Raw genomic sequence first — 16,260 nt, forward strand, 5'->3', positions numbered from 1 at the left:
AGAGTCTGGAACAATAATTTAACAATAGAGATAATAAACGAATGATCCAAATCTACCAATAATCTTTACAGGAACAAGTTCCACCTTTAAACAGGTGAAATTTGTTTCTATCTCTTACAATAATCTCTCTTTCATAGATTATGGAGATTTTCTTTGTATATGTGTGACAGTCACTACACATCCTGAGGTTTCTAGCTATTTTAATGATTGACCCTGGAGGTGTATACAAAAGTGCAAAGGCAATAGCCACCTTTTGGCTGTGTCCTTTTAGTCTCTCTCTTTTCTCTTCTTCATCTACATTTAGCAATATCTGTGTCAAGTCCGGTGAATATCCTTCAAATTTTAGCTGCCATTCCATCTGGTTTAGCATCTTGTAGATATCTTTGCATCGAGGGTGCGATCGATCTTGTGAAACAAACCTGTGGGTTTTACCTTTTACCTCGACGATGCTAAAACCAGGGGTTTGCTTTAAACCCTTGGTAGCAATTTCTGTTCGAGCTCTAGCTACATCATCCCACATTCTAGCTTGTGAATACATGTTAGAGATCAGCAAATAGTCACCTGGGTTGTGTGAGGCTAACTTAAGCAGTTCACGAGCTGCTATTTGGCCTAGCTCAACGTTCTGATGAACTCTGCACGAGCTTAAGAAGCTTCTCCAGACAACATCATTAATTTTCTCGATAGGCATGTTATGGATAGTTTCCAAGGCTTCCTCGAGCAATCCGGCTCTTCCGAGAAGATCTACAAGACATCCATAATGTTCAGCCGTTGGCTCTACCTTACCTTCCTTTAACATTTCCTCAAAGACTCGACGGCCTTCTTTGACAAGACCAGAATGGCTACAGGCATTGAGAACACTGACATAGACAACATGATCTGATTCTAAACCTTCTTGGATCATCTCTGAGAACATTCTTAAAGCTGCTTCTCCTTCTCCGTGCAAAGCAAGTCCTGAGATCATTGCGCTGTAAGTCAAACTGTTCCTACTTTCCATCTTCTTAAATATCTGCAACCCCTTCTCTAAGCATCCACATTTAACGTACATATCTACAAGCGAAGTTTGAACTGCTATGTTGAGTTTGCTTATGTTTCTCAGCAGGAAGCCATGAATGCTCCTTCCCAAATTGAGTGCACCTGTGTTGGCACAAGCCGAGAGAACACTAACCATTCCGCTTTCTTCCGCTTTCAAATCCGTTTCTCTACACATTTCACGGAATAGCATCAAGCATTCGCTCCACATTCCCATTGCTGCACGAGCTGAGACCATTGAGCTCCAGGAAGCAGCTGTTTTAAATTCAAGTTTCTCAAAAACAGCAGAAGAGAGTTCCATCTCTCCACATCTTCCATACATACTGATCAAACTGTTCTGAACAAACACATCATCATCAAGACCAAGCTTAAACACGTGCCCGTGAATCTGCTTCCCTTCTCCAATCGATTTCAAACGAGTGCAAGCCTTGAGAAGACACGGGTACGTGAAATGATCTGGCTCAATCCCTCTCTCTATCATCTCACTGTAAACACATAAAGCTTCCTCGAAACACGTTTCGTTAACATAACCTCTGATCATTGTATTGAAATCAAAGGTACAGGGATCATCGAATCCTCTGAAAATGGAAGCTGCGTAATTCATACTGTTGTCCCATCCGGAGTGAGCGCATTTTGCTAGAACGCTGCTAGCTGAGAATGATGAAGAAGAACAGAGAAAACTTAGCTTGATGAATCTGGCGTGGATTTGCTTGAACTCGTGTACGTCGTTGCATCTCTTCAAAAGGTATAAAATTTCTTGCTCTTTACCTCTAAAGGTGTTGACTGCTTCTGGGTTATGAGTTAAATCGTCTCTAGAAGAAACTAGAGACTGTAGAATTGGTGACTTAATCATCCTCTCTCTCTCCTCGTAACCATGGGTGTCCGGAAAAGATTTGAATGTTGTTTAGGGGAGGGGTTTTGAATCTCATCTTCGTGAGATTTTCATGGCAAATATGAGCCACTAGTAAATTATTTGGAGAGTTCTGATAAGTTTGTGATGGGGTGTGAGAGAATAGAGACTAGAGAGTGGGTGCTTTAGATTCTCTCTCTCCATGCTTTGTCAGTTTTTGGGACCTACCTTAAAAGTTGAGATTCAAACACGATTCACCGGTTCGGTTTTTTTGTTTGTCAAGCCTATTTCGGTTCGGTTCTAGACCAAAAAACTAATAGAAACAAGAAACATGAACGCACAGGCTTTATTTAGCAGTCGGAAACCAAAACCAGATTATGTTGACAAATGAATCCTCTCACAACCTGTAGAACTGAAATAAGTTCAAAAGCCTTGTAAAATAAGAATCAAATCACATGGGTTTCTTTTGGAGTCAGACATAGGTTTTGTAGGTTTTCGGGTATTTTGGATATGAAAATTTGGTAACCATATAGGAACCAACTAAAATTTGGTTCAGTTTGGTATGGGTATTCAAATTTAAATAGAATCAGACCCGTAAAAGTTATGATTCCAATGAGTTCGGTTCTGATTGGTTACAAATCCAAAGGTAACCAAACAACCGGACTGGAAAAACAATAGTAAAAAACCAAAAAACATGGTGAAAACTTTTGAATCCGAACCAAACCAAGAACTGTGAGTAATGTTTTGTATTAGTTTTAGGTTTTTGTGGGTACTATTGGTTCTCGGGTTTTACCCGAACCAAGAACATTTTGTTCTTGTGTAGTACTCGAAATCAAATGGAATCTCAAAATTTGATTTGGTTTGGTTTTGTTCGGTTCTTATGTAGTATCCAAAACCAAACCGAATCCCGAGTATTGATTCGGTTTGGTTTGTTTGGTTCTTATGTAGTACTCAAAACCAAACTGAATTCCCAAATTTTGGTTCGGTTTGGTTTGATTCTTATGTAGTAATCGAAACCTAAGCGAATCCCAAAATTTTGATTCGGTTGTTGCCGTTATCTATGTTTTGTTAGCTTTTTTTTTTTTTTTTTTTTTTTTTTTTTGAAACACTATGTTTTGTTAGCTAAACTTTAAGATAGTACTATGAAATTTGTGTAAGCTCTTTACAAATAGAATGTCAATTTTGTGTTGGTGAACCGTTTTTTTGTTGATATCACATAGATATTTATAGTTAAAGAAAAAAAAAATAGTGAAAAGATAATAGACAGGGTGGGTCGCCCATTAAGCTTGGTACTAATTACAAATTTGACTAATGATAGTGTGTTTCATCTAAACTGGCGCAGAACCTTTTGTGTTTTCTGTCAACATTTGAACTCCCACTACCAGAAAGTGAATCAAACTGCTTTTTTAATCACAACATTTCATTATTTAGGCTCTCCCGAAGATTAAGATGAGAGAGAATTAGTATGTAAACAGAGAGATTCTTAATACGGCCAAGAACAACAACGTCACAAACACAATAATAATGTCACCTCTCACATGCTCTTTTTGATTTAAATGACGCAAATATCTAAAAGTCGACAACTCTTATGCGCATATTAGTTAGCATCAGTGTTCTAAATCGCGCTATACGCTTGCTACGCGGTGGACAAACGCCTAGCGCCTAACCGTATATGCGGGTGCCTAAGCAGAATCTAGGTGGATTATATATTTTAGATATATAAATATATATTTACATAAAAATAATATTTACATATATATATAGGATGAAAACTTATACACTTTAATTTCAGAAAAACATAAAACAAAACTCTTATCTATCAAAATAGTTTAGAATCTATAATAATCTCACAATTTAAACAAAAAAAAACATAATCCATTCAAAAATTTGTAAAATTGACAAAATGTAAGTTTATAATTACTTTGGAAGCAAATTAAATTTCATAAGTTTAGACTTTAGAGGCTAATTATAATATTTATTTGAAACAAAAACAATATTTTAAAAAATATTTAATTACAGTACTTTTTATCATTTTAGTCAACATACCGCCTAGAATCCGTACAGGCGTCCGCGTAGACCGCATAATATCCGCCTAAATGCTATTAGGCGTCCGAATTATTTAAAACCGCATAAATTACCGCATAGCTAAAATTCGAGACGCTCAATCACCGCATAGCGTATAACCGCCGCCTAGGCACCCGCGTAGGCCGCATTTTAGAACACTGGTTAGCATATACAGTCCCTTCTTGTAATTAAATTCTCAACGGTTTTCAACTTTTCATACACAAGTGGACAACTAATTCTATAAACTGTAAGTTAATTACAAAGATAAAAATCATTTAAACGTTGACAATTAAAAAAATTTAAAAAGATGCAAAAAAATATTACTCCCTCCGTTTCAAAATATAAGATGTTTTGGAGAAGTTTGTTGTTTCATAATATAGGATGTTTTCAGATTTCAATGCAACTTTTAGATTAGTTTAGTATTTTATATTATGCAGTATTGTTTCTGATTGGTTGAACTTTTAAAAGTAAAGACTTCTTAATCTGCGTGCTTTGCTTAAAACATCTTATATTTTGAAACGGAGGAAGTATTAAGCTGTGAGTGTTTGTACATTTGTAGTGTAGAGACACGCGCGTAAATGCGCGTGGGGGTAAACGTTAACTAGTGTGTGTGTTTGGAACCAAATAATTAGATTGGTCGTGAGCACTCGCTAGAAAATAAGAAGTGAAAGACACGCGCATCAGAGAAACCCGTCTCCATCGTCACGAACTATGTAAGGGAGAGAGACTCGTGGGTCCTTTTATCGATTTCATTTCTCTATAGATTTCACCGTCTCTCTCTCTCTGTTCTCTCTGCCGTCTCCTTTCTCCCTGTTTTTTTTTTATTTTTTTCTTTTTTCTCAGAGAGAACAAAAACAAATATCACAGCAACCAAAACAGATTCGTTCCTCCTATTACTTCTTCTTCTTCTTCTTCTTCCGAGTTCTCGTCTTCTCAGATTCAGCTTCGCTTTTTTTTTTTTTTTTTTTTGTTTATTTATTTCCACACTTTTTTTTCTCTCTGGCAAAAAAAAGGTAAGATTTTTTCATCTTCTTTCACACAAAAGATTAATTTTGTTCTATTTAGCTTTAATTGGTGGCTTTGTGTCTTTCCTTGAGACAGCTAGCTAGCTTAACTTTGGTTTCATTCTTTCTCAAAAAGTTGTAATTTTTTTCCTCTTACTTAAATTTTGCTTAATCTATAAACAACAAAACTCATGATCTGAAAATTTGTTTGCATGTATCCTCAGCAATTTCGATTTGGTAAGTGGTCTAGTGGGTTTGGTTAGATGTTGAATTATATTTTTCCATGGACCAATTGATTTGACCAATGAATTTGTCAAAATGGTATTTAAAAGTATTTTTTCCTTTTTAGGTTTCAATGAAACGTCCATATTTGCCGGCTCTTTGACTTTGATTTTTATAGAATGTATGACAAATCCAATTTGATTTCATTTAATTACATATCCTGTCCTAATCTACTCTTCTCGTTTTTATTGTCTTTGTGTCTGATGATGAACCAGGAACCTTTGTTTTGTTTTCGAAATCAGAGGCTTTGATTTTGACATGGTGGTGATGTGATTTGAGAGATTTCAGGGTGTCATCTTGTAAATTTCCCAATTTGGTGGTTACTCGTTTGATTCTTTGTAAAAACATGGAGAAGAAAGAAGAAGGTGAAAGCTGGAAAGAGATGGTGAGAAAGATGCTTCCACCTGGAGCTCCTTTACCTGAGAACCCATCTGAGTTTGATTACTCCATAGCTTTAGAGTACACTGGTCCTACTCCTGTCCACGATATCCCTAGAGTAGCACCTCTTGAGGTTACTTCTCGTGTGAACAATCCCATCCCTTTACCTGTTTCTCGTATAGCCGGAGGAGTCACAAGCTCTTCAGGTCAGAGCCCTAGAGGTTCACCAGCTAGCTCTGAGTCTGTGGTCTCTGTGTTGCATAATAACCCTGAGTCATCATCTGGCTCAGCTTCTGTATCACCAGTTTCTGGTCATCATAGGCAGAATGGGAATCAGATTCGGAGACCTGTTGTGAAGTTCAAACCTGTCGATGATCATGATCAGGTAGAAGGTAGAGACGCTGCTGCAGAGGAGGAGAACAATGTGGAGACAGAGAGGGAGAGGGAGAGGAAGGTACATGAGTTTACGAATAGGAGTAAGAAGAAGAATAAGAAGAAGAAGAAGAGAGAGTGTTATAGATGTGGGAAAGCAAAATGGGAAAATAAAGAAACTTGTATTGTGTGTGATGAAAAGTACTGTGGGAACTGTGTTCTTAGAGCGATGGGTTCGATGCCTGAAGGAAGGAAGTGTGTGAGTTGCATCGGTCTAGCGATTGATGAATCGAAACGGTCTAAGTTAGGGAAGCATTCGAGGGTATTGTCACGGTTGCTTAGTCCGTTGGAAGTTAAACAGATAATGAAAGCGGAGAAGGAGTGTACTGCTAATCAGTTGAGACCAGAGCAGCTGATTGTGAATGGGTATCCGTTAAAGCCTGAGGAAATGGCTGAGTTGCTTAATTGTCCTTTACCACCTCAGAAGTTGAAACCTGGTAGATATTGGTATGATAAAGAATCTGGTCTATGGGGCAAGGTAATACATATATGCATAATGATGGTTTTGGTACTTGTTTTGGGGTTGGAGTCGCTTTGTTTTGGTGTTTATTGGCTATAATGTTGTTGTGAACAGGAAGGAGAGAAACCTGATAGAGTAATAAGCTCGAATTTGAACTTCACGGGGAAGCTGTGTCCGGATGCTAGCAATGGGAACACTGAAGTTTATATTAACGGTCGGGAGATCACAAAGCTTGAGTTAAGGATTTTAAAGGTAACTTTTGATATTTTTCTTGTTTGTAAGTGTCACATGTCCAAAAACAATTGAAGATAAAACCTTGTGTGTGTGTGTGTGTGTGTGTGTGTATATGTTTCAGCTAGCAAATGTACAGTGTCCACGAGATACTCATTTTTGGGTATACGATGATGGGCGTTATGAGGAAGAAGGGCAGAATAATATCCGAGGAAACATTTGGGAGAAGGTAATATAATTAACTCTTCATCAGATCCTTATAAAAGTGTGGCTATTTTGAAAGAAGTATTCATGAATTTTTTTTGTGTTTGGCTTAATCAGGCATCTACGAGGTTTATGTGTGCACTGTTTTCTTTACCTGTTCCTCAAGGACAACCTCGCGGAACGGTACAACCACCGAGCAATTATGTTCCTGTTCCGAATTATATAGAGCATAATAAGATTCAGAAGCTTCTACTTCTTGGTATTGAAGGGTCTGGAACTAGCACTATCTTCAAACAGGTATTGTGGAAAACACTAAAGAGATAACCATCTGCGGAATCAATGGTTGCTTATGGATATTTCTTGTTGATTGAATCAGGCCAAGTTTTTGTACGGGAACAAGTTTTCAGTGGAAGAGCTCCAAGATATTAAGCTGATGGTACAGAGCAATATGTATAGATATCTCAGTATCCTACTTGATGGAAGAGAACGATTTGAAGAGGAAGCTTTATCTCATACTAGAGGTTTAAGCGCGGTTGAAGGAGATTCAGGAGGTACCATTTTTTTGCGTTAGATAACGATGAAATTTGATTTTTTGTTGATGTGTTGTTTCTTGATTTTCTTGAAATGTTTTTGTTCTTGCAGGCGAGGAAGCAAATGAAGATGGAACTATCACTACACCACAATGTGTATATACCTTGAACCCGAGGTTGAAGCATTTTTCGGATTGGCTTCTAGATATTATAGCAACTGGTGATCTTGATGCGTTTTTCCCAGCCGCAACACGTGAATACGCTCCCTTGGTTGAAGAAGTTTGGAAAGATCCAGCGATACAAGCAACATATAGACGAAAAGATGAGCTTCATTTCCTTCCTGATGTTGCGGAGTACTTCTTAAGCCGGGTATGGGATGGAACATGGAACTGTGGGTTTGTGTTTTGGTGTTAAGCTTTCCATATTGGTTCAAATGTTAACAAGGCTTCGTTTTCAGGCCATGGAAGTATCGAGCAACGAATATGAGCCTTCGGAGCGAGATATTGTATACGCGGAAGGTGTTACACAAGGAAATGGTTTAGCTTTCATGGAGTTTTCTCTCAATGAACATAGTCCAATGTCTGAATCTTATCAAGAAAACCAAGACGCATCTACATCTCCGCAGCCAAAGTATCTACATGGCTCTGACCTTCAATTTTCACAATCTTGAAACGTAAATTTTGGTACTTACTATCACCAATCCTTTCTGTTTTCAGGTACCAGCTTATCCGCGTAAACGCAAAGGGGATGAACGATAGCTGCAAATGGGTAGAAATGTTTGAAGATGTACGAGCAGTCGTCTTCTGCATCAGCTTAAGTGATTATGATCAGATAAGCATTGCACCTGAAAGCAGTGGAACAGTCCAGTTTCAGAACAAGATGATCCAAAGCAAAGAACTTTTCGAGTCAATGGTTAAGCATCCGTGTTTCAAAGACACACCTTTCATCTTGATCCTAAACAAGTACGATCAGTTCGAGGAAAAGCTGAACCGTGCGCCGTTGACATCTTGCGACTGGTTCAGCGATTTCTCTCCCGTGAGAACGAACAACAACGTGCAGTCACTTGCTTACCAAGCTTTCTTCTACGTAGCGATGAAGTTCAAGCTTCTTTACTCGTCTATCACGGGTCAGAAACTGTTTGTGTGGCAAGCTAGGGCTAGGGACCGTGGGAATGTGGATGAAGGGTTTAAGTATGTGAGAGAGGTTTTGAAATGGGATGAAGAGAAGGAAGAGAGTTACTTAAATGGTAATGGAGAAGATTCATTTTATAGTACGGATATGAGTTCTTCCCCATATAGACCGGAGGAAACTCTTGATTCATGATTTGTTGTGTTATTTTAAACATTAAGTAGAGAGATGATGTGGGAAGAGGAAGAATAAAATTATTTGTAATCTTTGTGTTAAATTCGGTTATTGGTTCGTAGAATTTTTTTTGTTTGAATGAAATAAGGTTTTGTAAATATTAATGAAATCGGCAAACCAAATTGTTACTTTTGAGATTTTTTTCACACATAGTATATGTGAAGATTTAAGAAAGAAGTAATAAAAAGCTAGTATAGTGATTAGTAATTTGTCTAGAGAATAAAACATATCTAATCTTGTAGGATGATCAGTGAATTGTTGTGATCCTTTTGGACAAAGAATAATATGATATTTTATACAACTTTAAAAACTAGCAAAGAGTAGGAGAAGTTTGGTGAACTGTACAAACACTATCATGTGAGTAATGAGAGTAACTTCAATGCAAAGCAAACTTTTTTCAATTTCCATCTTATCTTCTTTTCTTCTTTCTATTTATTGTCATCATTTCAACTCTCTCAAACCCATATTTTGCCAATTCTTAGTCTAGAAAGAAAAGAGTAGTAATGGGTCACTTGAAGCTCTCATCTTCTACAACAACTCTTCTTCCTGTTCTCTTGATCCTTTACCTTGTTTTGGTTTCTGCAGATTCTACGAGAACTCGAGCTGATAATGCAATGGACCGTGAAGCCACCGAGGGAAATCAGGCCGTTGGATTGCATAGAAGAGCGAGGATTAATCACGGGAGCAACCGTGGGCCACGGAAACATCTAGTGAATCCCACAGTGGCAGATGTTTACACACAGGGTTCCTGAATCCTCAGTTTGAGTTGAAGAATCCATTATACAAGATCAGTTGTTGCAAGCAGTATAAGAAGGAATAAAAAATTCTATGTATTTTCTTCATGTTGAAGTAAAAACAACCAAAGCGGATATACAAACTACAAAGTTGGTTTGAGTTTAATAAGTACTTTTCTCTTTTACCATATAAAGGCTGATTTAGTGTAATTTACTTGAGGAGAACTCCATGTATAATCCACAAGTGCAAAAGTTAAAAGTCTGAAGGGCAAATCAATCCTGATATAGAGCATAAGCTTATTGAACCTTTAACTATATATTATATATAACATACACTATGATTTGGTTTTGTATTGTCACACACATAAATAAAATCGTAAAGAACGATACAATAGAGATTCAAGAGGGGGTTTGAGGAACAAGTTTGTATCGGTGTGATAATAATATATTATGAACTATTTGAGTTTAAGGAACTTTCTATTCATCCATTCTTAGATGTTACCGGCGGCATGGCATTGCATTCTTCTAACAGATTTAGCAAGTTGTGTTCAGGGGCACTGAGTGATGGCAAGATGGAACGGTTTTGCTGAGGCGGGCGAGGCGGTTTTGGTGCGGATCCATCAGATTCAGAAGCAGCCTCATCTTTCACAATCTGCAAATCACCTTTTCTCATCATAGACGCGGATACTCTCTCCTTCCAGATTCTCCCATCCTGTTTTTACGAAAATATATACAAAACCAAAACTTTAAGATGCTTTTTACACATATCAACAACAAAAAGAAAACATTTTTGCATAGAAATGTTACATTTAGAATGGATGGTTCAGGCAATGGACACTGAATGGGTAGATCGTTATCCAAAGGCTCTACCGGATGTTCAACAGGTTTAAACTCTGTAGCTACTTCAATCCCATGAGTAGCAGTTGTTGCAGTTGTGGTAGTTGCTGCAACAACTTCAGAATTTGGAGCTAATACTTCCTTATCATCCTGATCAAAAGAGAGAATGAGACATCTTCAATAACTCAGATTAACCAACACCAAAACCCAATTGAAAAAGGCCCAAGCTTTTAAGGCATAATCATTATAATCAGTAACACAAAAAATGCATCCTTTGGTTGAATCTTGAAACTGAAACTAAACAATTTCAAGAAAATCAAGAAGACTACCTGTAGAAACTAATCTGGGTATATCAAATCCTATCTAAAGAAAAGATTTTTAAACCAAGATCCATAGATTGAACTTTCATGAGAAACAAACCCAGAAGTTGTAAAAGAGAGAGCTTACGATTGCACTTTGTGTTCGTCGATGACTGCTTCTACCAACAGAGAATCTTGAAAATATACCAACCATGGCTTGATTGAAAATCTGAAATCTTCTTAGGACTTGTAAAGATTTAAAAAACTCCCTTGATCTTGATTCTTGACTTGGTATGAATGAGCCCAAGAGGTTTTATATATAAAGAAGATGAAGAAGGAACAACTTATAAGAAGAAGGTTGCTTTATATCTCCACAAGAACTTGGTGAATGAATGGTTGATAAATGCTTTTTAATTTTTATTTGTGTTTGTTTGTTTAAAGCTTTGCTTTTTTTTTTTGATTTGCTTAGCTTAAGCAGATTATTCTTACTTATGCCTTCACTCTGTTTTTGTTTACCTTTTGTTTGTTGTCCTCCTTTAATTTCAGCTTTTCTTGGATTTGGAAAATCTAATAATCATTATTCTAATGAATGTATATTTTGTTGTGTTTAATTGAAGAATTAAGAAATCATAACTGTAATAGATTAGTGTCTAGTGGGGTTATAATATATACTGTATGTTGAGTAAAGATAATTTTTATTATTTATGTCACTGTCTAATTCAAACTGATTGAAATAAAGAAAATTAATTTTTGGAGTATAAAGGGAATAAAGGATTTATATGGATATCAAACACTCAATATCTATATTAACATTTTTGAATTATATTTTGGTTTATACCCTTTACCTTTAAGTTTTACTTATTTTTTTTTTTGTAACATTAACCCATAAAACAATTCCATAAATAATATTACAGAGAAACTCAAATACTAAACTTTCTTAAATTGACCAACATTTGTTACATTTATTGCCATAAAATTTTAACAACATCTATACATTCCGATTTTTCCAAAAACAACTCTACCCATTAAAGTTTTAACCCATTAAATCTCCAAAATTATTTTTATGGATGCAAGAATCTCTCAAATTTAAATGATATACAACAGATTTTCCATAACAAAAGTTTACAATATCCATAATTATATTAATATTAATAAATTTCCTGAACCGAAAATCTAATTATAAAATATCACATTAAATCTGTTGAAACCCCCATATAATTTGGTTTATTTTATATTTTTTGAGGAATTACCAAAAAAATTAAAATTCTATTAATTATCAGAAACTATATATATTGACATGGAAAAATTATAAACTATAAAAATATGCTAATTTGGTAAAACAATTAACATAATTAAACTTGATAAAAAAACTTATTTTGATTATTTTTTTTACGCAAAAACTTATTTTGATTTTGGTGAGACGGGTTGGCATTAATCTCATATAGGGAGTTAAGTGTAATTTTTTTTTTTAAAAACACTTTTAGATGTATACTAGGAGATAAATGTATTACTAGAATATACATATACCACACGAGTTAAAACCTTGAAAACACTACAAAAATCATATACTTTGAATACTTATATCAAATATCTGTAAAATTTTATATCTTTTAAATTAATAAAACAATAATAAAATAACAAATAAATACAATATAAATTTTAAATTTTAAAATTAAAAATATTGTCCCGTGGTGTACCACGGGTTAATTCCATAGTCTAACTGTAAAATTGATTACTCTACTTTACAATTCAATTAGTCTGTGTTGTTTGCTAAAAAATGGATATTATTATGTATTCAAGAAACTAAATTTGATCTTATGTAAAGTTACAAGCTGTAATTAATACATTCATAAACATTTTCATATTAAAACAGTTTACACTTTAAAATTTTTGCATATCATTTCAAACTCCATGTAAAGTGTAGACTAGGTTCTAAAAACGTTTTCTATTTAGTCCACTCCAATCCAAAATCTATCAATTATAAACTTCAGAATTGGACAGATTTTTCTTGTTTTTTTTCTTCTACTGTCTATATTTTTAGATTAAATATTTTTTTAATAAATTTTAGACGACAATAACCTGATTTTAATTTTACTTCAAAATTAACATGTCTGTGAATGAAGCCTATATTGTCTTAAATAATTTGGCATCAATTATTTTTTCAAGGTTAATATATATGGTCTGTGGAGGAAGTCCCAGAACGCAAAATCTCCTTCTAGGACTCACGATGCAATTACTTTTCATCCCAGAGTAATCTACTGTATGTTTATGAAACACATTGGATTAGTGTTTAATACAGCATATATGTTCTTGGTAACTAGTCGTTGCCAATACAACTCCCAACCACCAAATTTCAGGAGCTAAATATGTACTGCTTACTATAATATAAATTTTGCTATAGAATGTTAACATATTTTATTATATCATTTTCATGCCTACCTAATGGGTGTGACATTACCTAGTAATAAAATACAATATCTAAACCAAGGTCTTTAAACAATATCTGGTTTTATCATTATATAAATCTCTCTTGTCTCCAAAAGATTTAATAAGCTTGTATACGCTAATTATCAAAGAATAGTGTGTCTAGCTAATGACTCCTTTGTTCTTAATTTTTGAGCCTAGGCACATACAGTCCCTTGAGTAATCCATCGGCTATTCATTTGTACGCAACCTGAATCATATGAATGTTGTCCCAATTAGCATGCTTTGAAGGATCAATAGTTCAATACAATTTTCGCTCCTACACCCCCCACATTTTCTACTTAAGGTGAAGCTATGTGGTCCTCCTAAACCATATAATGCGAAAATATCACATGATCTCCGGGCTGACCTGACGCATGACAAATCCAAAGGAGAAATTGGGTACGTTCATTTGAGTATTATTACATCAGCTATCCATATGATTGCCGTTTCAATTCACATACTTTGAAGGTTATTTTATCTTTAATTTGTTTGCCCAAAAAAAATTGTATCTTTCATTTTAACTACCATGTATCATATGTTTAAAACATTTTTTTCAAAAAATTAATATCTCTTACCAGCTCAAATATAGAATATCATATATAAGCATATAGTATCTTTTAGTCTTTTAGTTAACATCGACAGTTCGATCATTCAACTTCAACCACTTTATCCCAACAACAATACAATATAATACGATACATAATCCAATACAAGAGAACGCACTGTATATTTTCTTATGGTTATCTCTCATGTTATTTAATGTTTCAGACAAGCTTATATCAGCTGCTCAGCAGAGAAGTTTGTTTGTCTAATGAATTCTTGTTCTTAATCTTTGAGCTGAGGCATGACCAATTGAAAGGAGGAGTCGCATATGGTCCTTTGAGTAGTCCATCAGCCATTGATTTGTATGCAGCCTCAGTCATATGAATGCCATCCCAGGCCACATATTTTGAAGGATCATTGCAAGATTCCACTTCTACACTCCCACATTTTGTATTAAAGTTGAAGTTGTATGGTCCTCCTACACCGCAACAAGCGTACAAGGGTTCCTTTGTGAATCCTGAAAATATCATTAATTTGGGAACTTGGTTACTTAAAACCTAATCAATCAATTGGTTGTGAAGATGCATGCAGTGGAGGTATCGAGAAGGCTAACCGTATTTCGATGGTTCTTGGTTAAGGCGCAACAAAGTATTGTAATAGTCAGCAAATATGATGTTGACATGAGGGTTGAGCTTCCTAAGTCTCTTGAGTTCTGCTTGAAGCTGCTCGTCGTGGTATTCTGAAAACTTGTTCAGCCATTTCAGACATCCTAAAGAATCGTATTCTGCCAAGTTTGATGTTTGATATAATGTCAAATATGCTACCGAGCATCCCTTAGGGAACTCTCCGGGCACCAGAAATGTTCTTCCCCCCATACCAATCAACTCCTGGATTCAACAAAGTCCCCAAGGCAACCAACACATTATAGTTTTTTTGAGAAACTAATCAGTTTATTTTAGTCGTTATTGCGACTAGAAGATCAAGAATCCTATATATTAAAAAAACTGTTACCGTAATGGCAGAAGAAATAGTACTAATCACCAACGGAACTAGCTCTTTGACCTCGTGAAAGGGTCTGCGTTTGAAGAATAGCAAATTATAATCATTTGCTCCAATATCTCCCATGAGAATCAAAGCATTTCCAATCATATCTCTACAATCTAAGAACAAATACAAGTAAGCTCAAAACTACTCAGTATATATACAATTACTCCCCTAATGTTGATCTTCACTACCTGATGGCAAGCCACATAGATTTGGTAAACTCTCCTTGAAGATCTTAAGCTGAACTCGTAAACTGATGTTGTTACGACAATGGTATCCTCTCTCTGCGAGAAAAGAACATTCCAATGCCGTTGCTGAGGCTACGGCAAAATTAACTCCTTTCTCAAAGTTTCCATTTTTAGATCCGAAGTAAGGAGGCACATAAGGAAGCCCCAAAAATTCAGCTGTAAAGAAAAAATTGTAGCATCACTTAAGGTTTCACACTATTAACTTGCAGTTCAAGAAAAAAAAACAAAATAATATTTTACATAAGATTTAAGTGAACTGAACCCAAAAATATATTAAAAAAAACTAAACTCGAAAAAAGCTGCGCCAAAACTAGAAAACAGAGAAAAATTTCACATGAGACAAAACAGATTAGGAAGAAGAAAGATCCCAAATTAGTCAATTAGTAAGTCATCTCTTTTGATTCTTTCTCAGAGTAGTTAAAATACAGACTCAACGTATCAATTATATAAAGAGAAGTACCGATGAAGTCAATGATGAGGCGGCCATCAGAGAAACGACCGGTTGGTTGGTGAAAGAAAGTTTCACCGTAGGGTGGATAACCGCTCAAAGCAAGATTGTTAGGATCATCCGAGAGACCGAGCAAGTTTCCAGTGTCGCCAATCGAATCACCGAAACTGATGATCGACTCGAAATTGCGGCATTGCGATTCCGAGCCTACCATAGTGACAAAAAGAGTGGATAAAAAGATCAGGCTAATTATCCCCATTAACACATGTGAATCTACCGAAGCCATGCGAAGAGGTCCTAAGTGATTTTCAAAAACTAACAGAACCAAATTATATATAACTAATTGGCTGGTATGGACGACGGACCACATGAACTAATTGTGGCTGGCATGGACCGATGACTTATGGACCCATTTCTTGTTGCCTTATCAATAATTGGTGGGGCAAGACAATTTACTTTCTATGGCCTTAAAATAATTTGTAACTACTCTCTAGCAAATATCTTTTTTGAGTGTACATAGATCTGTTATAATAATTGTAGTTAATTTATCGTTGAGTATTATCTCGTGTACTTTATATATATAGTACATCATTAACCTAAAGTATTCAGACCATCGTTGTACAGATTATTTTGTCCCATTTCTATGCAGTGTTAGTCAGACCATTTTTAAGTTTCTTTACGAATTATTTGCATGATTGCATGCTTACCATCACTCAAGTGAAGAGATGTATAGTGCTGGTTTCAGTTTGCCTGCAAAAAACAATTGATGCTATTTAGAATTACTTGATAACAAGTTTTTCATTTATTATGTGACT

The 16,260-nt window shown here is 35.5% G+C and overlaps 3 protein-coding genes and 1 pseudogene across 5 annotated transcripts; 1 reads left to right on the forward strand and 3 right to left on the reverse strand.

Annotated features, from left to right (window-relative positions):
* Positions 1-17: 17 nt before the first annotated feature.
* LOC104757560 (pentatricopeptide repeat-containing protein At1g31920 pseudogene) lies at positions 18-2,066 on the reverse strand (annotated as a pseudogene). Its single transcript, XR_015586951.1, has one exon. The product of XR_015586951.1 is annotated as a pentatricopeptide repeat-containing protein At1g31920 pseudogene (transcript).
* A 2,536-nt stretch (positions 2,067-4,602) lies between these two features.
* On the forward strand, positions 4,603-8,924 carry LOC104757561 (extra-large guanine nucleotide-binding protein 3). Of its 2 annotated transcripts, none has more exons than XM_010480313.3 (9): positions 4,603-4,956; positions 5,445-6,517; positions 6,614-6,751; positions 6,855-6,959; positions 7,052-7,231; positions 7,311-7,485; positions 7,577-7,833; positions 7,922-8,094; positions 8,181-8,924. In XM_010480313.3, exons 2-9 carry the CDS (start codon positions 5,576-5,578, stop codon positions 8,785-8,787), a joined length of 2,577 nt encoding a protein of 858 aa, XP_010478615.1. In that variant the 5' UTR covers positions 4,603-4,956; positions 5,445-5,575; the 3' UTR covers positions 8,788-8,924. The 2 variants fall into 2 exon arrangements, with proteins under 2 accessions (XP_010478615.1, XP_010478616.1); XM_010480314.3 differs by having other exon boundaries at positions 4,689-5,184.
* A 933-nt stretch (positions 8,925-9,857) lies between these two features.
* LOC104757562 (uncharacterized) lies at positions 9,858-11,336 on the reverse strand. Its single transcript, XM_010480315.3, has 3 exons — positions 10,845-11,336; positions 10,368-10,547; positions 9,858-10,272 (listed from the first exon to the last, which is right to left on the reverse strand). The coding sequence occupies exons 1-3, from the start codon at positions 10,908-10,910 to the stop codon at positions 10,042-10,044; spliced, it is 477 nt and encodes a 158-aa protein (XP_010478617.1). The 5' UTR covers positions 10,911-11,336; the 3' UTR covers positions 9,858-10,041.
* Positions 11,337-13,785: 2,449 nt separating this feature from the next.
* On the reverse strand, positions 13,786-15,792 carry LOC104757563 (GDSL esterase/lipase At1g31550). Its single transcript, XM_010480316.3, has 5 exons — positions 15,458-15,792; positions 14,941-15,153; positions 14,717-14,865; positions 14,319-14,592; positions 13,786-14,222 (listed from the first exon to the last, which is right to left on the reverse strand). The coding sequence occupies exons 1-5, from the start codon at positions 15,729-15,731 to the stop codon at positions 13,942-13,944; spliced, it is 1,191 nt and encodes a 396-aa protein (XP_010478618.2). The 5' UTR covers positions 15,732-15,792; the 3' UTR covers positions 13,786-13,941.
* Between the last annotated feature and the right edge of the window lie 468 nt (positions 15,793-16,260).

The sequence above is a fragment of the Camelina sativa genome, chromosome 17 (assembly GCF_030686135.1).
Source record: "Camelina sativa cultivar CO46 ecotype springtype chromosome 17, ASM3068613v1".
Classification (NCBI taxonomy): Eukaryota; Viridiplantae; Streptophyta; class Magnoliopsida; order Brassicales; family Brassicaceae; genus Camelina; species Camelina sativa.

Coding starts and splice junctions, on each gene's coding strand:
- LOC104757562 (XM_010480315.3), bottom strand. CDS start 10,910: ATGGTTGGTATATTTTCAAGATTCTCTGTTGGTAGAAGCAGTCATCGA. Junction 10,548..10,844: donor GACGAACACAAAGTGCAATC/GTAAGCTCTCTC, acceptor TCTTTTGATCAG/GATGATAAGGAAGTATTAGC. Junction 10,273..10,367: donor CTGAACCATCCATTCTAAAT/GTAACATTTCTA, acceptor TCGTAAAAACAG/GATGGGAGAATCTGGAAGGA.
- LOC104757561 (XM_010480313.3), top strand. CDS start 5,576: ATGGAGAAGAAAGAAGAAGGTGAAAGCTGGAAAGAGATGGTGAGAAAG. Junction 6,752..6,854: donor TTGAGTTAAGGATTTTAAAG/GTAACTTTTGAT, acceptor TATATGTTTCAG/CTAGCAAATGTACAGTGTCC. Junction 8,095..8,180: donor TCTACATCTCCGCAGCCAAA/GTATCTACATGG, acceptor TTCTGTTTTCAG/GTACCAGCTTATCCGCGTAA.
- LOC104757563 (XM_010480316.3), bottom strand. CDS start 15,731: ATGGCTTCGGTAGATTCACATGTGTTAATGGGGATAATTAGCCTGATC. Junction 14,866..14,940: donor TCTATGTGGCTTGCCATCAG/GTAGTGAAGATC, acceptor ATTTGTTCTTAG/ATTGTAGAGATATGATTGGA. Junction 14,593..14,716: donor CTATTTCTTCTGCCATTACG/GTAACAGTTTTT, acceptor TGTTGAATCCAG/GAGTTGATTGGTATGGGGGG.